Genomic DNA, 26336 nt, shown 5'->3' with positions numbered 1-26336 from the left:
AACGTCGGTGCAGTTGTCAAGAACATTGGTTTTCCAGGGATTTCTAAGCTTATACTCACCGGTTAAACCGACGATGGATTTGAGTTAGCGTCGCTGCAGTTGTCCAGAGAGTTGGTTTTTCAGTTGATCAGTGGACAACTACACTCACCGGTTAAACCGATGATACGTCGGTTGAATTGCCCGAGCTGTAACGGCTAGTTTTTCAAATGGGCAGTTTACATTCATCAGTTAAACCGACGATGACTTTTGGAGGGCCGTCGGATTAATCGGCGTTGCGTACTTTTCTGGCAGCTTTACTCCAACGGCTCTATCCGCGTGAGCTGCCTATATATACCCCTCCAATGGGTCATTTTGAAGACTCTTGACACCAGGCAACACTCATACACTCATATTGTTATTGAGAGCCACCTTGAGCTTCACATTCCACTCATTTGATCTTTCAATCATCCAAGAAGCAAGGCTAAGGACTTGAGTAGAGAGAAGCTTGTGTGCATCCATTCTTGGTGATTGGTTCTTGCTCAAGTGAAGGCCCTAGCTTATTACTCTTGGTGATTGGCATCACCTAGGCGATCTTGGTGATTGAGGTGTTTCTTGCGGAGCTTGCCAAGTAGATTGTGGGAGCCCGAAGAAGATTGTACGTGGCTTGAGCTCCACCACGCCGGGATGGTGAACGGAGACTCTTAGTGAGCACCCTCGTTTCGGTGACTTGGGAGGTGACAAGACTCTTAGTGAGTGTCACAACGTGGATTAGGGGTGTGTGCCAACACATCGACATCACAGGAAAAAAATCCGGTTGTCTTTTGCCCACTCTTTACATTCAAGTACTTACTTTCATGCAATTTATTCATGTGCTTGACCCTAGAGATGATAACTTAGCTCTATCTTGCTTAGCTTTATATTTTGTTGTATCTTTTATAGCTTGTGTAGGTTGCTTAGTTAGCCGGTTGGTGAATTGAGCTTTATTAGTATTGCATAGGTTAAGGTTGCTTTATTTTGTTTTAGAAATTTGAAAAAGGCTCAATTCAACCCCCCTCCCTCTCTTGGTCCATCGATCCTTACAACGTCTAAAGGTAGTCATCAAAGAGTGATGTAGACCTTAGCTAATTTGCAAACAATTGGGTGCGCACATTGAGGATAATCACTAAGTTGCCGACTTAGTGTAGATCCTACAGTAGCAACTAGAGTGCTATCTGTATGGCCAATAGGAATGTGAATTCTTGGTAGTCATCTTTGTGAAAAGATGTAGACCAAATGTTCTAATTTGTGATGTTGGGTACGCACATTGAGGATAGTTAGTATCCCGCAGCAGCAATAGTGGTGCTACCTTGTGTATGGCCAACAAACGAATAGAGAACATGCGTGTTTTACAAATGTTAGAAAATACACTCGAAATGTCGCATCCATTGTTTAAGCGCTAAGTGCACTAAAGTTGAAAAGCATAAAAGGGCTTAAACAAAATGATCGATTGCATAATAAATAAATAAATATATTACAAATTAAGTCATGTGATAATCTCGCTGGCCTCTTTACTAAGTCCTTACCGACTTCTATGTTTCAAAATTTTGTGCATGATATTGGTATGCGACGACTTCGAGATTTGCAAGCATCAGGGGGAGACATCTCCTAGATGCTAACCTATACTTGCATTATATTATACTCTTTTTTTTAACAAGTTTTACTCATAAGGTTTCTTGTTGAAGTTTTTAACGAGGTAATATTAATATAAGCATGTGTCATATTTTCTATTTTCCCCGTCGGGGTTTTTGTAAGAAATATCAAAGACACATATTGCCCTCACAACTTATCCATGGTTTTCCCTGAAAAGGTTTTTCATGTGAAGTTATTCTAGAGGTAATACCAATAATATGTCGTCATATTTTCTCCTAATTTTCCCACTAGATTTTTAAAGGAGTTTTAGCGACGTATCATTACATAATACTCTTCATATTTTTCCTAAAAAGGTTTTTGGGGGAGTTATCTATATGTCTTATCTCCGATATTTTTTCCCCACAAGGGTTTTTAAATGGGATACCAAAGACATAGTGATTTGTTTAAATCACACACATATACATATTCCTCATATTTTTCTCACAGGATTTTTTAGAGGAATCCAAGCTTACAACTACATTGATCTCAAGAAATATTCGATCGAGGGGGAGTGTTACGAAACGGTGCCTGTACACCAACAGGCATCTCTTCACAAGCGATCTCATCCACGAAGCAGTTAGGATTAGAGATTAGATTAGCAGATAGTACTACGAAGGGGCATGTCTCTTCGTCAGTTACAATTCCCGAACAGACGCGTCCGTACGGCGCAGCCCTTCACTTGTATAAAACTAATGAGATCAATAACAAATGATAGTTGTTCCCAAATCTCTCTTCATTTACCTTCACTTTCAACAGATTCAGCGGTCTTTCCCAGTTGAGATGCAGATTGGAGAGGTGCCGGTCGGAGCAATGGAAGTCCGCTCCCAAGCCCCAACCCTTTTTTTTTTTACGGAGTAGTCCGCTGAATCTCCCACTGCTGGGTTGCAGAGCATGGTTAGGCCGTCCACCCAGCTCTGCTGCCTAAAGGTCGCCACATGGCTCAATGGATGAAAAAGAAGTGCAACTTGCCGAAAATACATGTACATTGGAGAACACCACTGCTTTATGAATCTCTTTATTTCTGTAGATTCAGAATCTAGGGCACTAAATACACATGTTTCCGTTACCCCCTAACCCATCGTAGAATAGAACATACCACTACTAGAAAACAGGTCTTCGGCACCGGCTGAGAAGGGCCAAAAGAACCGGTTCCCCAACCGGTGCCCCGCAACCGCGACTAATGGCCTCAGTCTAAGACACCGGATTTCTCAATCGGTGCCTTAGGCATCCATGGGTACCGGTTGGACATTTTTGGCAAACAAAAAAAATAAGCAGGCATCCTGCTGCCGGCGCTCGGCCCCGAGCTCCTGCTGCCGGCGCTCGGGCCCGGAGCTTCGCCTCGTCGCCGTCGCCGCTCCTGCTGCCGCGCTCCGAGCCGCTCGTGCCGGCCGCCGCTCCTGCTGCCGCCTGCTCGGGCGCCGCTTGCCCTTCACCACCCGAGCGCCCCCTGCCGGCGTGCTGCTCCGCGTGAGCCAGGGCTCGAGCGCCCCCCTGCCGGCGTGCTGCTCCGCGTGAGCCAGGGGAGCGCCACTCCGGCGAGCGCGGCCACCTCCCCTCCCCATCGCCGCCGCCGTCCTCTCCGCCCCCGCCGCGCCGCTCGCGGAGGCCCAGATCCGCCGCGCCCGCCCCCAGGTCTAGGGGCACCACCGCCGGAGCAGCCGCTGCTAGAGATGGCAACGGGTATATACCCGTCGGGTATTGGCCACCCATACCCGTACCCGCTAGAACTAAGTTTTACCGATCGGGTTACCCGTAACCGTACACGGGTAGGAAAATACTTCCATACCCGTACCCGGCGGGTAATTTATACCCGACGGGTAACCCGTACCCGAAAAGTATACCCGAGAATTACATATAAATATCACATATTCATATGAAAAATAATTCATTTCAAACTAAAATTAGAGTGAGTGTGGAGTATGATTTGAAGGAGAGTTCAACAATATATATACTAGGAGGGATTAATTGGATTTGGGCCAAATCCATGGGCCATATGGGCTAAAATTAGTTAGATACTTAACATGGCTTATTTTTTTGTGCGGGTATTTCTTACCCGCGGGTAGGCGGGTATGGGTAGTATACATCCGCACCCGTACCCGCCATACCCGACGGGTACAAGATTTTGTCCAATAATATACCCACGGGTAGAAAACTCATTCCATACCCGTCTTCTTATCGGGTAAAACCCGTCGGGTACTCGGGTTTCGGGTACCCATTGCCATCTTGAGCCGCTGTCGTGCGGAGGCCGCAGATCCCGCCGCCGCTGCATCTGGCAGCAGTCGCCGCCTTGGATCCCGCCTCGCGCAAGCTTCCTGCTGCGCGTCCCGAGCGCCGCTCCGCCTCGCGCAAGCTTCCTGCTGTGCGTGGCCGCCGGTGGGCCCCTTCCTCTGGCGCCGGCCGGGTGTGCACGCCCCCGTAGCAGCTCGCCGCCTTCGAAGCGGGCCGGGCACGCTGCCGCCGAAGCGGAAGCTCCTACGCCGGTCGAAGCACCTGCCGAGTGAGAGAGAGAGCTGAGGTGAGACACTGGCCGTGTTTCGAGAGACGCGAGAGAGAGCTAATGTCTGACGCGAGCACTTAGAAATATCAGAGACGCGAGAGGCATGGGGGTACCGGGTGGTTTCTTCCACCAGTGCTAATTTCTGTTTTTTAAGTACCGGATTGTGCCACTACCCGGTGCCATTGATGCATGGCCAATTTAGTACCGGCTGATGGATTTAACTGGTGACTTTGTCAGTGCATTGGCACCGGTTTGTGCTATGACGTGCTTTATCAGCGCTCGGAGCAGGCCAAGAGTACCGGTTATTGATGCAGCCGGTGCTAATGTCTCTCGTTAGTACCGGTTCAAACAACAAGTGGTTTCTTTGGCCTGGATCTTTGGCCTGTTTTCTAGTAGTGTACACATGTAAATTGATGTGACCAAAACGACCAAAATGTACATTCAGAAGAAAAGTGACAAAAAATGGTTAGTTGCAACCTTTTCATTATCTTTTGGACCCTTTCCATAGCCAAAATTGTACAAATATGGGAAGAACATTGAATAAGAATCAAGCAAAATTACATAATCCTCTACCATTACACGCTTTATCACCTTTTTCATTACGAGACAAAAAAAAAAGTCTACATACTGAGCAGGCTTTCTATACAGGGGACAGTGTGCGACCTCAAAGACTCAAAGTTTGATTACACAACGAAACATCAGCGACCAGATGGACTGAACAATTCCGACAATACCCTCATGAACTCAAACAGAAACTTCTTCAGCGATGGCCACCGCAACCTGAGGTGCCTTCAAAGTCTGATGATCAAAAGTCCGCCTGTTGCGCTCCTTCCATAGCATCCACAAGGTAAGGATGGCCATAGAGCTCTCATAGCTGACTTGTCGAAACAGAGCTCTCATAGCTCTCCCAGGGCCCGGCGACCTCGGGCACCGGCCCGGGCTACGTAGCCGTGCCTGTAAGAAGCTTGTGTGTTTTGGCCAGCACTAGAGAGAAGCAAGGTAATTAAGTAGCTTGTACTGCTAGGCATGAGTTCAAATCAAACAATAATAGGGATTAGAAAATTGAAAGAGGAGTTGATATAGCATAAGTTCGAATAGCTAGCTGTTAAAGTTTATTGGTTTTGCTCGCAACCTTCTTCTACCGGAGATGGTAATAGAATTGTGCCCAGGCTCCTTTCGATCCCTGAGTCCGCCACTGACTCATACTACGGTAGAATCGGACCATATTATGGCAGGGTCAAGTATCTGCAGGGTGCCAGATCAAGTACGAGAAGAGGAGCCGGGGGGCGTACGGGGAAAGGCCACACTGAAGCTCCAGAACACACGGATTACCTATGTTAACCACCACTGCAGAGACATTTTGCACAAACTACAAGTAAACTCAGACCCCTCATGCACAAACTACAAGTAAACTCAGACAAATGGCCACAACGAACTATGAGATATACAACCCTCTTCGTATCTTCCTCTTTTCGTAAAACCTCATCCTTTGCTGTATCTTTTGTACAGAGAACACAACGATGGAAGCCGTGAGTAATATCCATCCAGCTGGAGTGGGATGAGGCCAAGGAATTCAGTGAGCTTAATCTCCAGCACACACCTCCCATTGCTTCTCGGATGCAACTACCCAGAAGAAAGAACAGGAAATCACCTCCAAAAAGACATACATTTTTTGCTCAAGAAAAAAGGAAATATACATTTTCTGGCAGGATAAGTTGATATATGCACCAATTAGTCGAAGAGATTAGCCTATCCCTTTTCGCGAATTGTTCTTGATAGGAAGATACTGTCTCCAGGCAGAATACCATATTGCTCTTGTAGGGTTGATCGGTGGTTGGCCCACCATAGTTCTGCTTGTTGTTCTGTGAAACGTCTCTTACTGCAGGTCAGCAAAAATAGTGATAAATGAGAAGTTCAGAAAGGCACCATTTACAATCATTTTCTGAAGCTGGAACATGTCTAGAACATCCGTACAACTCAGATAAGAGCTCAACCATATAAAATAAAAGCATAAATCTATTATAAGTTGTGATCAAATTCGGCAATATTTGATGGATAAACAAGAAATGCAATGTGTACAAAACCATAACCATATAAGAAATGCTCATCATCAAATAAAGACATATAAGAAATGCTAAGAGATCCAATGACCAAAACCAAGAATTGAGAATTATTTGAGTCAGATGGAGCTAGAATGCGCCAATACCTAAAACGCACATGCCTGAGGTACTTCTGACCTGCAGGTGAGCGGAACACAGTGATGTAAACACCAGGTTCAACCTGTTCGATCCATTCTGCATCAGCTACAATGCTATTTCCATTGCAGGACGATCGATGAGCCTGCTGGCCACTGGAATCAGGTGGCCTATGAACATCCTGCAAATTATTATCGCGGGGATGACTTCCAAACAACTTAGATACATGATCAGCCCAACTGCCTTTCGAAGTACACTCAGGTCTTGGTGTCATAGCTTTGATCTGATAGCACAAAAGAATTGAGTAACATAAAATAGTATATGAACAACAAAATTATGATGCAATTACGAGAAACTAGTTCATGCTCCTATTTCCAAATTAAAGTTAAGAATCTACAGTTTCCATTACGAATTATCTTTATCTCTCTATTATCTCAGTTTTAATTTGAGAAAACGGTCAGCATTATATAGTACACTTTTATTTTTTGTTTTAGTTGTACCTGTAAGTGGTTTGTGTATTAGATATACAGATACTTCTTACATTTATGTTATTCACAGGCCCCGCGCGTGCGCGAAGCCTACGGCACTTGGTACTGGTTTTATTAATATAGTTATTTGAAGTAGATTCTTACTGTTCCATACAAAAAAGTCAGCATACATCACAGTTTCAGAACCTGATGCATAGAAAAATATATGAACTGATTAACAGCCAGTTTTGCAATTGTACTTTTGTCATTTGGAATACAATCAGTTAGAAGAATCTGTGTTTCTTTACCAAATCTTGCAAGAATTTAGAGTTACAACTCTGAACTTTTAGAGATATGCTTTCATGCAGTTATGTTTTTTTCTTCAAATATACAAATACTGGAAGAATGCACTGCATTGGAGCCAATGAAATGCTTGTCTTTGTAACGTGTAGATTAGTACATTGGCTAAGAATATCTGTGATCAGTTTTCTATCCTATCCTAGGAGCATAGCCAGTACATCGTTCATTCATCCTTCATTTCTCAGTGACAATATTTTGCTATATAACAATCATCAGCGCAGCAAACAAAAATCAACCACATTAACAACGAATATCTACCTGAGTTTTAAGGACACTGATAATTTCGTTCGCTGCTTTGCACTTCAAGTTTTCTAAATCAGCAGTAGCCCTGACCTCCCTTAATTGATTATTAGCCTTTGCAAGTTCATCTTCAAGTAGTTCCGATTTGTGGGTCAGCTTGTTCACCTACAAGAATCAATCATGCAACTCTATGAAATATAGTAGTACATATTAGGCAAGAAAAGGATTGGCTGATATAATCCTAATTATCTGAATGATAATTTCTTCTATTTATGAGGATCTAAAGACAGCTTGAGGAAAAAGTGAAATGTTACTGTATCATATAGGATGGTGATATGAAATACCTGGGACTTCAGTCTAGCAACTTCTTCAGTAAGATTCTCACTTAACTTATTTTCTTGTCGGATAGGATTTGGCGAACTTGGTCCGGAGGACAGAGGCGATGTTGGCTGGGAATGAGAGCCTACTTTTGAGGTAGGAACGCAAGAAGATATCAACTCCTTGGACTGTCCAATCAAGTTCGTAGTACTCCGATTCATGTTTCGTATGCGAGCTAGAGGAAGTTGGCCGGTACCCAGTGAGTATTTACCATCGGGCTTGAACGAATCACAAGTCAAAAGCTTAGACAGTCGTGACCGCAAACTCTTATCTGGATCAGTGGCTTCCCTGGACAATTGATGAGGATTTCCCTCAAGAAGCCCTGAATTTCTCAGATTTTTTCCATCTGCCACAGTACTGAGTTTGGTGTAGCACTCATCGCATACCCGGTACGGCTTGAATGAATCAGGTGCCAAAGAAGCTCTCGTTGATTTTCTACTGCTGCATGCTTTGCAAAAAACTAAACCACAGTTATAACAGTTGTGTCGTTTTCTTCTAAAACCGAATTGCAAGTGACAGCCAGAGCATACTGCCTGATCTAAACCGGATGCACACTTATGGAGAGATATAGCAGCAGTGAAATCAGCTCCACAAACTACACTCTTGATTAGCTTATCTTTTAAAGCTTCAACAAGAGTTGGAGTGTTTCGATTGACACTGTCTCCATGTCCTAAACGACCATTTGCACCCCTGCCCCAAGTATAAACTTCAGCTTTAGAAGTCAGCACAGCAATGTGATGAGAACCACATGCTATTTCTTCAATAAAACTACTAGAGATGATCCCTCCAACAAGAGTAGGGAACTTTCCATCAGTCTTTGGATTTCCAAGCTGCCCAAAAGCATTACTGCCCATGGTGTACACTTGCCCAGAGGTTGATAGAGCAACAGTAGAGTCATGCCCACAAGCTACCAGGCAAAAACTAGGTTCTAAAAGCGATGCCACACAGGCTGGTATGAACCTTGCTTCTCTGTCGACATGTCCAAGCTGACCTCTGTCCCCATCTCCCCATGTAAATAGTTTGGTGGCTGCAGCAGGATCAAGAAAGTCTACAATCTCAACTATTGCAGCTGTGTGCCAAGTGCCACAAGCTGCACGCAGAACACGCATTCCTTTCAGAGAGTTCACTTGCCTTGGGATGTTTGTGCTTAGGCGATCTCCATGGCCCAGTGCACCAAATACTCCATCACCGAAGGTGAACAATTGGCCTAATGATGTCACAATGGCCGTATGCCATTGTCCACATGATACTAAAGATATGTGCAGACCTTCCAAAGGGCCATAGACCTTCTTTGGAATCCAATGAGCAGTATCATTTCCATGACCAAGAACACCAGAATAATGTGTGCCATCACCCCACGTGTAGAGATCCCCGCAAAAAGAGACAGCACAAGTATGGAATTCCCCGCAGGCAACAGATTCAATAATTATTCCACTCAAAGCTCTGATAAGCTTAGGGTGACAAACATCAGCATCAACTCCATGTCCAAGCCTACCCCCTAACTCTTCCCCCCAGCTGTATATTTCTCCTTGTTTGGTAACAAGCACTAAATGCTTACTCCCACAAGCTATGCTGCGAATATCCAACAAAAACGTTGAGTCCAGCGCCTTTGGTGAAGATAGATCACTCCTAGAATCATGCAGATTTCCAGATGTATGTGAAGCATAAGCACCGACACCTTTTCCCCAAATGAAAACATCCCCCGACGAATCAAAATCATCACCTGATCCATAGCTGGATGAACTTACTGATCTTGAATAGCTAACTCCAGATGCTCCTCCACTGGATGTATCTGCACCTCCAGATGAGACGGAGCTAGAAGCACCGATAGACCCTGCACTTATTCTACTCCTGTCCTGTCCAGTGCATATCACATCAGAGAAAATATTTCCAAATCCAATGACTTCATGAGCATTGACATTTTGCAAGTCCTACAAGATGCGCAACACAATTATGTACTTTATAAATATTGGAAGAAGTAACATATATCAGTCACTATGTACTTACACTTTTTTTGGCATCATTACCATAAAATGGAAACAACAATGGTGAAACTTGCTGAATATGCTTAGCTGGGTTATCAGACACTTTCCCATCTTTTGTCTCCATCACCCATCGAGAAATAAGTGCCTTTAAACCAACAAACCATGCCTCCGCTTCATCCTTGTCTTTGCAAATCTGCCACAAATTATCTACTGAGCGTAACTAAACTGAGATAATCAAATGATTCATAATGACATCACTGACGCATTTTTTCCAACACTTATACTTGGTAAGCAAGTATATAGGAAATATATATCCAAATGTAAATTTAAGCAAAGGAACTAGTTAGATGGAAGTTCACATACCAGATCTAATGATCTATGGCCATATATAAGGGAAAATGACTGAAACTCCTTATCAGGTCTTGGGTATCGCTGGAAGATAGCCTGGCAGGGAAGACAACATAAGAACAATATCAACCGCATATATCACTTCGAATTTCTTGAACACAACTGGCGAGTAACCTAGACAAATCCACATGCAAAAAAGGGGAGGAATGCCAGTGATTACTGTTGGTGTATATTGAGCCCATGTATAGAGGCTCATCTAGAGGCCCATGTATAGGAACCATATATCCCACCCTTCTAGGGTTTGGAGGAATAGAGACAATTATTCTCTCCTACAATTACATCAAGGATTCAATAAAAGGCCAACATTAATGAAAGATCAGGCTGATAATGTTCAAAAACTGGAAGCTCTCCTAGTACTAGTGAAGTTAATTTCAGAATAGGGTAATACTAGTACTCAAATACATACTTACCGTCCTCTGCCCAGGTATTATTCTTGAAACTTGATTGAGTCTCAATTGCCTCTCCACTTTCCCAGTGTACCAGATGAGCATAGTTTCATCCTGGCAACAGAAGAAAACATGATCAATATAAATGGTAGGAGAATAAAGACAGGCTTCCTCCACTGAGCCTTTTCACAGTCATTAAAATATACCAAGAGGTACAGTGTTAATTTTGGTTCCTCATGATATAGGTAGTAGTACTGAGATCTCATTAAAAGGTATAACTTTTCGGTGCTTCTTGGTACTCCCAAGAACCAAATAACGTCTCTTCTCTATGACAATATTTTTTCCTCCAAATATTAAATAGAATGTTCATTTGACATATGGACAAATCAAATAATGTCTGGGTACAAAATGTATCCCCCACTTAAAGATGAAATATAATTATGCCAACTACATTTTTTCTTACCCTCTGTTCTCTACCTCATTAAGTTACATCAGCAATTAAATAGATTAATAATCACAACCTGAACTAACTCCTACATGCACGACATTCACACCTGGAGGTCTAACAACTTCGCCTGCATGCTTTGACTCAAACAACATGCATGTTCACTCTGGCAACTCCTTACTCTTCCTTTGTTAATATCAGTATTTAACGCAATAGTTAATGCATCTAGTCTCATTTCATGAAAAATGCAAAATGCCAAAACGTGTGCTAGGGAAAACAGGTAAGTCTTTACTTCTATACAAACTACAGAACAGTCGTGATAGTGGTGGGGTAGCTGATTCAGCACAAGGATCTTCTATGCAATGATTTTTGTGTAACTGTGTTCAAGAGAAGACATATATGGCCTTCCACTTTTTACAAATGTGATTTCTTAGTGGCTTAATTCTATATGTAATTTCTTTTGGCAAAAATAATATTTGCAACAATGAGTAGCTCAATTGTGGACCCTAAGTGCTTTTTATTGAAATCGATTGCAACGCCCAGACAACTGAGCACTAAAATGTTTAATCAACACTGACATGAGCCACCACGAAACCGTAGAACTAAGGAAAAAATTATCCTACTTACATTTGAAAGTTTGAACGGACAGAATTTTGGTTTTCCTCGGCGGCCATATTTCAACAGATGCGTCCCTTTCTTCAAGCCTGTTATTGCCTAGCAATTCAGAAACACCAAGTGATGGAAAACATGCCATTGCAGGTCTTTTGCTTACATGAAAGAAATGGAAGTATAATTATGAGAACATCAGGAATCATGGAGCAAATTAATAATCATGTATAGTGCTAGTTCGCAACTAAGAGTTCACTGCTTGTACAAGTTGGGGTTCTTTTGTTAGAAGATCCAACTAAATTTAGATGACCCTGGTATTCACAAGAATACATGCTTAACGCTCCTACCACCAATTTATTGTTAAGCCAGTCAGTTTGCATCCTGTTACGGTTTTAAGTGGTGCTAACTTTTGCCTTGTATTTCAGTCAAAATTATTATATCAAGCCATTGCAGTATATTATTCAGTTTGAAGGATGTTCTTCTACTGTATACATGAGTAAGATGCATTCAACCGTACTGAGAAAACAATTACCTGTTCAACATCCCTATCAAAGGGACCATTCTTCAAAAACTCTGAAGCCATTTCACATAGCACACACAATCATGTGTCAGAGTCACAAAATGAGATCATTTCAGAAACAACCATCTAATGCAACTGAATGGCTTTCCCCTGAATTGTCCCTGTAAATGGCAAAAGGAAAACCCTTAGCAAATGATCTATAACAAACCAAAGTCTGAGTCACTCATTCAGCGCTACAGAGAAACAACTGGATTAAGAATTTCAACTTAGCTCATTCACAACTATACATCCGTAAAGGTGAATATATGACAATATAAAGAAATATCCCTAGTTGGAAGAGCTATAAGTATGTGTGAGATTATGCCCGAACATCAACAATAAACAACAAGGCTACCAACATCATGGTTGGAACTTGGAACATGGTAAGTTCGAGATTTAAACTTGATAACTCCAATTCTCACCTCCTACATCAATGCTAGGCAGGCAGCTAGGGTGGACGTTTCTCTCCCTAGCACGAGTCTTATTCTTTTAGTTAGATCAAATTAAATAAAAATTTGGACCTCGAACAATATATAACACTCTCAACACTGAGCTAGAAATGCTTCAGATGAACGAAAGCCTAAAAGGATATAATGTCCTAGCGCAATACACATGTCGACCCTTCAGCTAAACTACGCCATAAAAACTTGCCATTCCATGCATTACCGTCAAGCAATGATCAGATGATCAATAATGCATCTGCCTCAAGATGACCGCAGAAACATGAGAGGGCCACCCACCAAATGATGAATGATGGATCAACATTACACCTCAAATGCCAAGGGTTTACGCAAACTGCAGCTACCGCCATTAGGCTCAACCGATTGCCAAGATGATACTTCTCAGGATGGACAGAGAAATACCCTTACGAACTGCACGATGGAGCGGAATCCCCAATAAGAAATCACATTCCGATGATAAGCCTAATAACAGGAATTCGACCCGAAATTGGATAGTTGCAATCATGACCTACAAATTACGGCAAAAACACACGGACCTGATCTGAATTGCGGGGAATGACCAACCTCAAAACTCCGTTGCGGGACATCACGCGGCGATCGGATTGGGCGCGCATCGAGGCAGCGCTTGGTCCGCGTAGGGAGGGCGCCGGCTCCGCCGCCCGCGAGGGCAATCGGCGGCCGCACTCCTCCGGCGACGTGCACGGTACGCGATCGGGGAGCGCGAGGATTTTGCTCCGCGCATTCGCCGTGGGCGGCGCGAGATAGGGGGAGTCGAGGAGAGAGAGGCAACGGGCAACGAACGGGCTCTAGGTCGCGGACGGAAGGCAGGTGCCCCTGGACCGCGTGTACAGACCATAGGTGGCACGATGTGTCCACGTGGGGGAATGGACGGTCCTCGACGATTGCCTTCGTGGAAACAGTGCACGGCTACTTTCTTTTTGAAGCCTCCCTTTCTGGTACAGGTGTAGTATCTGTTGGTGTAGGCATATACATACTCACCCTTTACGCACACACAGACCTACATCTACACTCAGAAAATATAGTCGCGTCCTTAGACGACGGGCACATCGTACTGACTATTGTAGCGTCACGCGAGAGAGGCAGCGAGAAGCTTTACCAACAGAAAGCTCCTGTACAAGAGTCAACTCCATCTAAAACACACAAAGGAATTCCAGATCCGAGCAGCTCGAATCCCGTAGGTCCGCCTCCGCCGCCGCCACCGGAGCACATGACAACGAGGTGGACAAAGACCAGGAGGAATTTATTCCAAAGTGGTCGCGCTGCCTCCACCAAGCAAGCGCCGCCAGGAAACAATCCTTGTGCTGTTGCCGCCCCAATTGCTGAAGAAGGGTGCGTTACCGGCAGAGCCGAAAGCCGCCGACAGCGCCTCCATCCACACCAAGACCGGAGACGAAGCAGAGGAACAAAAGCTTCACCAAGCCATCGACGCAGAAGGCGCCATCGCTGGGGAAGAAACCGAACTCACGCTGTAAGGCTGCCCGCACTGGGATCTCTATCCCACGCGCTACCTCGTTTTGCGTTTGGATTTGGCGCAAAAACAGCCGCAGCGGTCATCTGTAAAAGGATCTGTATAGTTCAGTATCGAGCTCCACGCGCCAAATCAAGCGAACTTGGAGAAGGAACTGGAAGCACCAACATGGCGCGGGGCCCGCGACCCGCGCGTCATCGCACCCACTGTCGGCGAGGAGGGGGAGAGGGAGAGGGAGGGAGGAAGGAAGAGGACGGGGCGGCGGGCGCCATGGCCTCCGCGAGCTTGAGCTCCCCCAAGGCCCGCTGAGCTCGCCGCCCGCCGAGGCTCCATGGGCGCGCGTGGGGAGGGAGGAGGCCCGCGCCGGGGAGGGTGGTGGCCCGCCGCCGCGTGCAGGCTGCCGGCCGAGGGAGCAGGGAGGCCGCCATGGTCGCCTGCTACCTCTGCCCCGCCGTGGCCACCTCGCCTCGCCTCGCCTCACCGGAAGGGGCAGATCTCGGAGGAGGGGCGCCGGTGGAGGGAGCAACAATGAGGAGGGGGCTCTAGGATCCGGCCGGCGCCGGAGCTTGAGGGCCGCCGAGCTCGAGCCGGGCCATGGCCGCCGCGCCGCCGAGCTCGAGGTGGGCCATGGCCACCGCGCCGGGGAAGAGGGGCGCCGGGGAGGAGGGGCCGCCGGGAGGGGAGGGGCTCGGCGCCCACCCAAGGCCGTGGCGGCGCGGAGCTGAGGCCGGAGGAGTGGCCCGACGTGCCGCCGCCCATCGTGTCACCGGCGCGGGGAGGGAGGAGAACGGAGGAGGGAGGGAAGAGGGGCGTGCCTATAGCCAGCGCGGGGAGGGAGGAGGGGCGCCCATGGCCGTGGCGCGGGGAAGGAGAAGGGATAGAGAGGCCGCGGGATAGAGAGGGGAGGGAGGGCGGGGTAAAAAAGAAAAAAGAATTCTGACATGTGGGTCTCACTCGGTGGTAGTTGGTATAGAGTGGAGATATAGAGAGTGAATGGGTGCAGCGAAATTTGATATAGAGAAAAGAATTTTGATGACCAGGTAAGAATATTCCGTTTAGAGAGTGAATTTAGAGTACAAGGAGTGCGGATAGCCTAAATGCCCCCGACTCTGGATCCGCTCCCTGCCGCAACAGCACTGACCACGCCGCCGCCAGCCAAGAAACAAACCCCATCGGAGAAGGAACAGCGGAGACAAATGCCCACCCTCACAAAGAGGGCTCCTGAAGCAGCATCACCGTACAAGCCGATTCCAAAGCCCATCCGGAGGAGAGAGAGCCGCCCTGGAGTCATGCTCGCCGCCGCCGCCCGAAGACCAGACGACCACGGCTGTGTTTAGTTCCCAAAAAACTCTCCCCAATTCCAAACTTTTCATCACATCGAAATATTAAATATAGCAAATGACGCATGCATGGAGCATTAAATGTAGGTAAATAAAAAAACTAATTGCATAGTTTTGATGTACACGACGAGACGAATCTTTTGAGTCTAGTTAGGTCATGGTAGGACAACAATTATCACAAACAAATAAAAAATGCTATAGTATGCTACAGTGTCCGATGTGACTTTTCGCATCCTCTTTTCCCTCCATCTAAACACAGCCCACACCGAGGCCATCTTCACATGCAGAAACTAGACTAAAAGCCTAAACTAGTACGACTACTGTACGTAGGGTGGGGCATCCACCCGCTCCAACTCCGGCGGGAAGCCGGAGGAGGGGAGGGGCCAGATCTAGCGCTCCAGCGCTCCGACGAAGAGCTCCTCCCTGTTACTGTTGGGGGGAGAGCTTTCTGGAGAAGACGAGTGGGGACGGGTGGTCGTTGCTGCGGGGAGCGAGGCCGCGATTTCTGCACGGCTACTTTGGAGGATGAGGATCTGCGCGCGGCCAGGCGTCATGCGAGGAGGATGGAATTTTCAGCTTGGCACAGGTGGGCTAGGGCCGAGGGCCCAGTAGGATTGAAAAGCCCAACCCTGTCGGAGGGACAGGTGGGTCAATGACATGTGAATCACAATAATATATATCTAACTTTTAAATTTTTTTATGGTACAAATCCAATTTGAATTTTTCCTTTCGTTCGACGATAGGCCATGGGATGGGCTCAAATTGCATGTCTGGAGCACATTAATCTAACAAAAGCCCCTAACAAGCCACCGCAATAATGAAACACAAAAACAGCTCGATTTCTGCTTGAAAGCAAAAGGAAACTCAAGGGAACGCTGAAAAGAAATTCCTCTGTTCGCGCGAAATTCCAAGAGCACAGAGGTAGCACGGAGAAACGCAAGAAATGCAACAGGCGCAAATGGAAACTCAACAAAAATGCTCAGAACGAAATGGAAACTGAAAAATCTAGGCTTGTATCCTCCTGAAGGTTTAGTAACACAGGCGATGTTGTTGATATTACACCAGCCAAAAGCTCACATAAATCAGCAACGCTAGCATCTACCTCCATTTACAGTAGAGTCCACAATTGCTAGCAGTGGATGCAACAAGGTACAGTCCTCAAGTCAGGAATACATGAAGGTCGTCTCGAGGCCGTGTGGCCCAGCAAGGCTGCATGAAGCGCATGTTGTCAAGGAAATCTCGCAATTGAAAATCCATAACACTAACAGAAAACTGGGGAATTCGCCTTCAAGTAGTTTAGTGTCGGAAGTTTTTGTCGTAGAAAGGATTTTCACCCCAGGATTCTCTTTCAGCCTCAGCCTCCTCCAAGATCGAACGCCTTGTGGTCCTTGATTTTGAAGACTTTGTAGACTGCAACAAGAGTTTTCAAGCGGTGGCGGTGGATAATGCAAGGGAAAGAACACACTTAATTGATACTACCATAACATATGCTCAATGCGCGGGCCGGGGGGGGGGGGGATTTCCGCTCGCATTTGCAAGCAATGGTATACCGATATACATTATACAGTAATAGGAAAGTCCTATCAAAAGACCTCGTTTGATAATATAAATACAAGCATTCGCAGATGAACAGGTCAACTTGACTGACTAAAATCCAATAAAATATAATTCATATTCATAAGAACAAGACACAGATTTGCATGAAAGCAAGTGTCATATAAATATAACACTAATGACATCAGAAGCAGAGATGTAGAATTCTTGCATTTGATAATAGGAATGATGTTACTGAAGGAAATACTTTATTTGCTGTTATTTCAGTTCAGAACAGGGTACCTTGCTGATGAGCTTCTCAAATGCTTCTGGTCCATTTTGTTCAATATATCTCTCTGCAGCTGACAGTACATCATCAGGTTTACTTGACTTCTCATTTCTTGGGACATACCATATGTTTACTATTTGGCGGTTCACAAACATTGGCCGCACAAAATGGTCGTAAACATAAGCAGCACCGTTGAACCAAGGTAAGACCAACCAGCAGTTGAAGAACAGCTTTGCATATGACCAAAAGGGAAGCCTGCAAATCAACATCTCAAGTAAGCATATATAGCTCTCAATTCACCAATTTGATGCACCAAACGCAGCAACATCCACATATCGAAGTCCACTAAAAAAATGAACATAATGGATCAGGACCAGAACTCCAGAAGTGTTACTTACCACTCAATAATTGGAGCAAAAGTTAGCTCAAACAAAGTGATAAAGGAGTACAGCACCCAATAAGTGAGCCATTGCTGATCATCTACAGGATTTTTTGTCTCTATTGCTCTAACAGAAGCATACCTGTAAAGGTGCCAAAACACAGAATTATAACAACATAGTATCGAGAGGATGAAACCGAGACATGGAACCTAATTAAGGATAAAGGTGATACTTACAGAGGATAAGCAAGTGATATTATTGGCCTGAAAAGAAAACAATATTTGAAAAAGAAACTCAGCGTCAATACGAAGGACATGAAACTTCAAATTTACATGAAAGCATTTGACAATCTATCCAGTTATAACACTAATAAACACCACATATACTTCCCAGAGTAAGCTCTAAATCCCAGATAACAGTATGTCACAATGTGGCAGTGCCATTTACTAAAACACATAATCTTCATTCAACACAAGTCAGCTCCATCCTCCATACTCCCTAAAGATGAAAAATGCGGATGAGTATGACACGACTGTACTAGTTCACAGGACAGCAGGCTTTTCTGTTGCACCCAGATTCATTTGAATTCAAATTATATACCAGTGCTAATGAATCACTTATTTCTGTTGCATTCTGCCAGCAGGCATGTCAACTTTCAGATTGAATCTACAAAATGCACCCCAGAAACAATAATTTATGATAGAATACATTAATTCGCATTATTTTCATTCTTTTTTTTTGAAAGATATCATTATTCTCATTCTTATATGACAGAGCTGGGTAGTATAGACCATCAACTGAACCAGGGCTAAGCTGCACAAGCACAATGTGATCGATCTCAACACCCCATGAATTCGCTTTCTATGACAGGCTCCATCGACTCTAAATGGTAAATACAAACAAGACAAAACATATCACAAGAAAAATTATTAACTTTGATATGAAGGTTTTGAAGACCCAAATCTAGAGATATCTGGTATTGTGGTTAGTTAAACTTTGAACTAAATTCGACGGATTGAATCCAGATCCGACTATACGAACAGTTCCAAGGTTCCCTCATTGGTTGCCGTATCCTCTACCAAAGAGAAAGCAAACTTTTCGCCCCACAACTCTTATCCTTCGAAGATTTTCGAAGAAAACCGCAGCGTAAGCCCTACCAACCATTCGAGCGAAGCAGAAACAAAAAAATTCCAGCCACAACTACCCGTCGCACAGTTTCATCGCAACAGCAGCAAGATCCTAGCGAACCCAAAAGCGTTCACCCACCACGAGTCCACAACCTGCAAAGCGAGATTCCTGCCCCCGCGCACTTTCCCCACACCCCCCTCGGCCCTGTAATCACCGGGACAAACATCCGCTCACGCAGGATAAGTGGATAACCCTACCAAGAATCGCCGCGCAACGAAGATGCAGCTCCCAAGAACCAACGCATCGCTGGAGTGGGGGAGAAAAGGGGAGGGGAAGCAAAGCCCGTACCCGGCGAGCACGTCGAAGTTCTTGGCCAGCACCTTGAGGAAAGATCCGGACCCCATCTCGCAACCTCCTCCTCCTCACCCTCCTCTCCCAATAGCACAGAACTATCGCTCCCCCCTGCCCTGATGGCGCCGGAGCTGAAACCCGGGAGCGCGTGCAGAAAATGGCTTGGATTCTCGCGAGCCAGCCGTTGGGGAGGCAGGGAGCTGCCGTGCTGTTTCGAGAAGGCTGGCAGGCAGGCTCTCTTTTCTCTGCCCTGCTTTCTCTTCTTTTTCTCCTTGTGGCTGTCCTCCACTCCTAACGTTTCTCTCTGTGGCCGGCGGCGGGCCCCGCCGTCAATGCGGAAGAAATAAGCGGTCACCGGTCACCGACCGTTTCGCCGCCAGGGTTTTTTACCGACCGGTGGAAGGAAACCGCCGCGCAGTAGCGGTAAACCGAACTATTTTGACTAGTTACTGGAAAAAAACTGGCCAAATTTAAAATCCAAATTAAAAACCCATGTTCCACCGGTTTCTATCGGCTAGCCGACCGGTTGGACCGGTTACCGGTCCGGTTTGACCAGTTACCGGTCGGTTTGAGTGGTAACCGGCTAAATTCAAAAAAAAAATTGGTTTAAATTCAAATGCCCGCAAAGTATACTAAATGAATATTTGTATAACATGTTTTAGCCTAAATGAACCCTACAATCCTCTTTAGTACTATTTTTACATTGTATTTGTATACTTTTGTATGCACACTTTTTTTATTTAACTTCAAATGCTTGCAAAGTATACTAAATGAACGAATATTTGAAAAAAGTTGATACCATTAGATTCGTCGCGACTTGAAGTATTTTTAGGAATTTTTTGAGAATTTTTCATTTTTTAATTCAAATTTGAATTTTGAATTTGAGCCGGTTTGAAACCGGCCGGAACCAGAACTGGTCCGTACCAGTTTGACCGGTAACTGCGGTTTCCGGACCGGTTCCGGTCGGTAAATTTAACCGTGCTCGCCGCTCGCGTCATTTCTCACGCATTAACGGGCCGGACACGACGTGAAGCCCAACAATAAACTCGGCCCAGTTCACTTCCACAACTCGAGTTGCCTTCGACTATTAGAGAGGCAAAGCACTATTGGGGTGTGTTTGGTTGGAGAGTGAGATAGAATAGAACGGTTTCATTTCTAATTTTTAGAATGGAGCGGTTCTCATAGATGTGTTTGGTTGGAAGGATGGAACGGCTCCATTTTTTATTTGGTTGAAAGGATATGAAAACAAAAATTTTTGGACCGTCATCCTCCGTTTACGGGACCAAACATGTCAGCGAACCAATGTTGCTATCTTCCTCTTTCCTGCTTCTTCCTGCTTGCTCACGCGCCTGCTTCGGCCACCTGCCGTCGTCCCAGTTCGCCACGGAGGACAGCGACCCTCAGTTCGCCTCGTGCCGTCGCGGAGGGCCCCCGCCTCCAGTCCACGGTGCCGCCACCGCCGAGGCATGCCGACCCGGAGCCTCTCCGCCTCCGGTCCGCCGCGCCGCCGTCGTGAAGCCCCTCCATATCCGGTCTGCCACACCGCCGCTGCAGAGCCCATTTGCCTCCAGTCCGCTGCGCCGCCGCCGGGAAGCACCTCCGCCCCTCCCCCACCCCGCCGCCACCGAGCCCCTCCGCCTCCGATCCGCCGCGGGGCCCCTCCGCACCCGGTCCGCCGCGCTGCCGCAGGGGAGCCCCTCTGCCCCCAGTCCGCCACCCCGCCGATCGAGCTTCGTCGGTGCGCAGGCCGCCCCCACCGCGCCCGAGGTGCGCTCCCTGCTCACGGCGCGGACCAAGTGGGACGGCCGGTTAGCTCGATTTCGCGGGATCGAGCCATCCCGAATCTTGAGCGAATATTCGCTCCTGAGAACCGAATCTTGAGCGAATATTCGCTCCTGAGAACCGCTCCGTTCCTACGTTCTTGATCCAAACATGAGACGGAGCGGTTCCATCTCAGTAGACTCCCGAACTAAACACACCCTTAGGCTCCGTTTGGCACAGCTTCGTCGGGAGGAGCTTCAGCTTCGTCGGTACTGTGCTGCACTGTGCTGTGGCACTGTTCATTGAAGCTGGGCAGGGCGGCTTCATCTACAGTCAATGCGAGGAGGTGAGAAGCCGGTGAAGCCAGATTTTGGAGGCTTCACCTGGCTTTGCTACAGTTAGCTACATGGTCGATACAGTGACGAAGCTGAAGCTGTGTTGAGCTGTGCCAAACGGGGCCTTAGTCTCATATGCACTGCCCTGGCGAGAGCAGGGCGCGGAGGGGGAGAACTACAAAATGCGGGGTACGGCAGCAGAGTAATTTATACTTTTCTCGGTCTTTTAGCTAAGAGAAGATCAAATTAGCTAAGATCAAATGTAGGCCGTGTTTAGTTGCCTCCTGTAAAGTTTTGGAAAAGACATCTTTTCTACATTTGAAGTACTAAACATAGGCTAATCGTAAAAATAATTACAGATCTTGTCTGTAAATCGCGAGACGAATCTATCGAGCCTAATTAATCTGTCATTAGATGTTGTTTACTGTAGCAATTTAGTGTCTAATTACATCCTAATTAGGTTCGTTAGATTCGTCTCGCGATTTACAGGCAGCAGTCGCAATATGTTTTTTATTTCGTCTAGATTTAAGTCTCCATGCAGGTGCCGGAAAAAAATTGGAATTTTGATTTTTGGAACTAAACACGGCGGTAGTATATGTTTTTATTAGTTTAATTAATATCTAATAATGATAATATGTGGATCATATGTCTACTTGGGTATTAAAGTTATTTTTTGTAGGGAGAGTTCGCCGCCACTGGGACTGCCAATGCGGATGGAGCCACGGGGAACTCCGGTTCCCGGGCTCCCATCTTGAAGACCATCAGATGTGCAGCAATAGATTTACGTGGGAGAGAGAGGGGACGTGGTGGACTGGTGGGGAGGGTGGAAGTGGGATATCAGGTTGGCAAAGAAACTGAATCGTTGGAGAGAGAGAGAGAGGGGGTGGTACATATGAAAAATATAAATTTATAATGATACACATCTTTGGATGGACATATTGTACCATAAGTAATAAAATCTCAAAACTGTTTATTGTCGACGATGCACTCGTTCACATTTATCATGATTGATGCACTATAAATAACAAAACAATATGAATTTATTTTGATAAATAATAAAAATAATATAAGAATAATATGCAAATATTTTGTGCATCAAAAAATCATCAAAATTGTTGAACATATGAGATGTACCCAAGTATATACCGTGATGCACTTTCCTTTTATAAACCCAAAAATAAATAGAGTGATAGTGTAATATACTAGGATGCACAAAAATATTACAAATATACATACTTTGTGCATATATTTATTTTTTCAAAAATTTTATTCAATGTTTAGGATGCATTCACATAAAAAATAATAAATCTGTAGTGATGCACAATTTTTTTTCAAGTACGCGGGATGGACCTACAATTGCAAAGCTATTTATTGTTCAAGATGCACATAAATTCATCCGGATTGATGATTCATCCGGAAGTTCATATGCCTCAAAGTTTTTTTTTTCTCAATGTATCATGCTTATACACAGTAGTTTAGGTAGATGCGGGGTTCTACTCTCTTTCTCCTCGTCCTTTCCCTTTGCCTCCAATGGAGTTTTTGGACAGTACAGGGGCTGGAGCCCTTGCACCCCCTAAATCCACCCTACTTATAATGTTCTATGGGGGTCAAGTACTCTTCACTAGCACACCAAATACGCGGTAGATACATAGCTAGGAAGCAGCTCAAATGTGTGCTTCGTCAGGCTAAAAGTGAATATCTCTATATCTAGATTCACTGGTTTCAGCAAGTTCTAGTAACTTATCGCTGCAGCTCATCCAGCATTGAACATTGACTGGTGAAAGTACTGAATTAATGTTGGAAAACAGGAGGTCAATACTCAAATGTCTCGGGTGTTTGTCGTTTGGCAAAGAGAACCGTAGAAATGAACAAAGCACTGGCTGAAAAACGTTGTAGACCATGCCAAGTTGTGGCAATCATTCAAACAAACCCAAAAGCATATAGACCTATCCTATCCAACTTCATTTCCAATGGCAACATATGTTGTCTATGTTGGAAATATGACCTAGAGGCAATCATATTTCCTTGTATTCATGATTAACAAAGTGTTCCTTGAATATCCATGGATGACAACTTGTATTGATTAATGCTTATGTGAAGTATTTGTGAAACTCTTTACTTGTATGGATATTCTAAAATGTTCCTAGTCGGAGTTCATGTGAGGACACACATGAATATTAGACTAGCACATGACCACATGTATTAGTTGATTGACTACGTTTCACAAGTCATGGACATGGGGATGTCAAACTAATAATGTGGGCTCATGTGAGACATGAGACTGAACTGACCCAACACGAGATGATGACTTCTCATTACACAATATGTACGCTGTGTCCTAAGACCTGAGATCGTCGTATGTACTCAAGATGTGAACCGACTTACTTAGGAGCCATCAAACGTTGTACCGTAACAGGGTAGTCATAAAGGTGGCTTTCGGGTCTGTCAAGAAGCATGCTATGAGATATAGTCGGTCAAGATGGGATTTGCCCCTCTCTACAAGAGAGATATCTCTGGGCCCCTCGAGTGATTTGGATCAGGAAATGCATGGCCATGCTGGGGTTAAGAGTTAACCAAGGATTCCGAATCACATGATCGAGAAAGAGTGGTCGGCTTTAAGCTAGACCAAATATCGTGAGGCAAAGGGAACAACATGTATATGATATTGTGGCGGCTCGTTTGATATGATCTTTGTGTGCGTATAGAAGTTAACATGTCTTGCTAGAGGCCACTGTCTACTATTGGGCCGAGTAAGAGTACTCGGGCCATGTCTATTCGCATGTGAGCCCATAGGGTCACACACTTAAGAGAAAGAAGCCTGATAAGAATGAGATCTGAATTAGACTGGGTTTAGGTGCACTAATGAGCCATTTAGGCCCAAAAGGGGCACCCAAGGTGGGGCCCAAGGCAGCCCACCTAAGGGGCACAAGGACGAGCCGCACGTGAGGAGGTTCACGCAACTGCACTGCCGGCTTCCATCTACACTACACCGACGCGCTACAGAAGTTCCGCAACCGCGCGTCTAGTGGTAATCCCGTGATCTATAACTGCAGTAATCTTGGTTTATGCGGTAGAAAAATTTTGTTTTTGCTACCCCATATTCCTACAGCGGTATCAAGAGCCAGTGCTATCTCATTATAGATTCAAATATGCGCATATGGAGATATGCGTAGTTTCATATCGATCTATGACCTAGTTTCATAAACTAGCTGCGAAGGTTGTGCAACGACATACTCCTACCGGTCGGTTTTCTGCCATCGGAGTTAAGTGATGCACATAAACCCGGTCGCTGCGGTTGGAGATCAATGTGATTGGTCGAATCGAAACTTAGGGCATAAGCCTGATGCATGAGATGCATAGGGCAGTAGATTGGATCTACTGCGAATTCCGTTTTGTTGCAAAAGCGTGTTTTACAGGAAAACAATCATAACTTTTGCATACCAACTCGGATTTAGGCTAACTTTATATCGATTTGTATCTACAAAAAAGTTAGACTTGGTTCAGAACAGATTTTTTTGTTTCTGCGAAATTTAGATTTTCGAAATTCGGCCTAGAAGATAGAGTTTTCGGCGTTTTAAGTTCGGACGTCGGAATCGCATAACTCTGTGTTTGCAGGTTTTGTGATCGGTATGGCCTCTATGTGTATGTGATGCATGTGTGTAATTGTTTCATGACCTGCGTGTCGTGATTATGACAATTCGGCCGGAGCCATATGAATTGTTGCATTTGATGTAATGGCCTGCGTGCCAACCTGTGATGATCCAAGTCGTGAATGTAATTTTATTTACTAGCTATTAGGTGTAATAGCAAGTTCTAGTTCTTGGAGTTTTCATCACATGAAGGATGGTACACATGTACATGGAGATGGAGATCAACATGGTGAATAAGTTCCATGAAGATGGAGATCTACATGGCGAACAAGTTCTATGGAGATGGAGATCACCAGAAGAACAAGGGTCATACTGATTCACAATTATGTGTTTGCCGTTCTTGACGTTTTACTACTACGTGCGTCATAGTAGAAGTAGAACGATCCCTCACAAACTTCGAGCTATCATGCCCTACCAACTAAATCTTGCACTGCCACATGTCTTGTACGATTGGTGGTGGGTCTATGAAATTAGGGCGCCACTGGTTTTCCTTGACTAGACAGGCTGTATCGGATACATGCACGCATAAAGAGATGGTTAGTTTGACAAGGTCATCTTAACGGTTAAGGACCTAGGAGCATAAAGGTTGGGAGCGAGACATGGAGATGTCACCCAACAACAAGTCATATATGATATGATTAGCAAAGAGTTGCTTACCGATCTATCTAGTCTTCTAGCGGTGATGCTAAAGCTCACTAGTCGACTTGATAGTTGTGGGTCTTGAATCGCTAAGAATCAATAGAGGGATATTGATTTTAGTGGGAGTAAATTCTGTTAATTGCTTAATATCGTTCACTCCATCATGAATATATTTGTCTTAGTATTTTGCATTATTATTTTGTTGTAGATCATGGTCTGCAATAACACCCAATCCTTTTCATTGCGTTCGGTCCTGGAGAAGGACAAACTGAATGGGACTAACTATGTGGATTGGATCCGTAACCTGAGAATTGTTCTCAGGGTAGAGAAAAAAGAAGATGTTCTAGATACCCCATTACCAGAAGATCCTACTGATGATGCACCTGCTGAGGAAAAGACTGCTTACAGAAAGACTTGTGACAACAACCTTGAAATAAGCTGCCTTATACTCGCTTGCATGGAACCTGACATACATATGCAGTTCGAGACAAACCATGAGGCACACGATATGATCGTGGCGCTTCAGGACATGTTTCAAATTCAGGCCAGGACTGAAAGGTTCAATGTGTCCAAGGCCTTTGTCGAGAGCAAGCTGGCAGAAGGCGCTGCAGTGGGTCCGCATGTAATCAAGATGGTTGGTTACACACAGAGGTTGGAGAAGCTGGGCTTCCCACTTGGCCAAGAGTTGGCCACTGATTTCATTCTCGCCTCTTTACCGCCAAGCTATGGGAACTTCATCTCGAACTACCATATGCATGGGGCCGAAAAGGGCCTGACTGAGCTGTGTGAAATGTTCATGACAGC

At 45.2% G+C, this 26336-nt stretch overlaps 2 protein-coding genes across 12 annotated transcripts; both read right to left on the bottom strand.

The window, feature by feature from the left end:
• Positions 1-5451: 5451 nt before the first annotated feature.
• LOC120670260 (PH, RCC1 and FYVE domains-containing protein 1-like) lies at positions 5452-13463 on the bottom strand. Of its 11 annotated transcripts, none has more exons than XR_005673113.1 (11): positions 13202-13463; positions 12150-12298; positions 11636-11722; positions 10588-10677; positions 10133-10213; positions 9792-9962; positions 7751-9715; positions 7425-7571; positions 6351-6622; positions 5842-6023; positions 5452-5767 (listed from the first exon to the last, which is right to left on the bottom strand). XR_005673113.1 is itself a non-coding variant. In XM_039950344.1 (11 exons), exons 2-10 carry the CDS (start codon positions 12198-12200, stop codon positions 5894-5896), a joined length of 2994 nt encoding a protein of 997 aa, XP_039806278.1. In that variant the 5' UTR covers positions 12201-12298; positions 13202-13463; the 3' UTR covers positions 5452-5767; positions 5873-5893. The 11 variants fall into 11 exon arrangements, 10 of the variants coding, with proteins under 10 accessions (XP_039806278.1, XP_039806276.1, XP_039806280.1 ...); XM_039950344.1 differs by having other exon boundaries at positions 5873-6023; XM_039950342.1 differs by having other exon boundaries at positions 5452-6023.
• Positions 13464-16442: 2979 nt separating this feature from the next.
• On the bottom strand, positions 16443-19404 carry LOC120670221 (HVA22-like protein a). The gene is made up of 5 exons (XM_039950285.1): positions 19145-19404; positions 17905-17931; positions 17687-17809; positions 17303-17543; positions 16443-16876 (listed from the first exon to the last, which is right to left on the bottom strand). Exons 1-5 carry the CDS (start codon positions 19198-19200, stop codon positions 16763-16765), a joined length of 561 nt encoding a protein of 186 aa, XP_039806219.1. The 5' UTR covers positions 19201-19404; the 3' UTR covers positions 16443-16762.
• Positions 19405-26336: the final 6932 nt, after the last annotated feature.

The sequence above is a fragment of the Panicum virgatum genome, chromosome 4N (genome assembly GCF_016808335.1).
Source record: "Panicum virgatum strain AP13 chromosome 4N, P.virgatum_v5, whole genome shotgun sequence".
NCBI lineage: Eukaryota > Viridiplantae > Streptophyta > Magnoliopsida > Poales > Poaceae > Panicum > Panicum virgatum.
The sequence above is the reverse complement of the archived record's forward strand: the minus strand, read 5'-3'. Positions and strand labels throughout refer to the sequence as shown.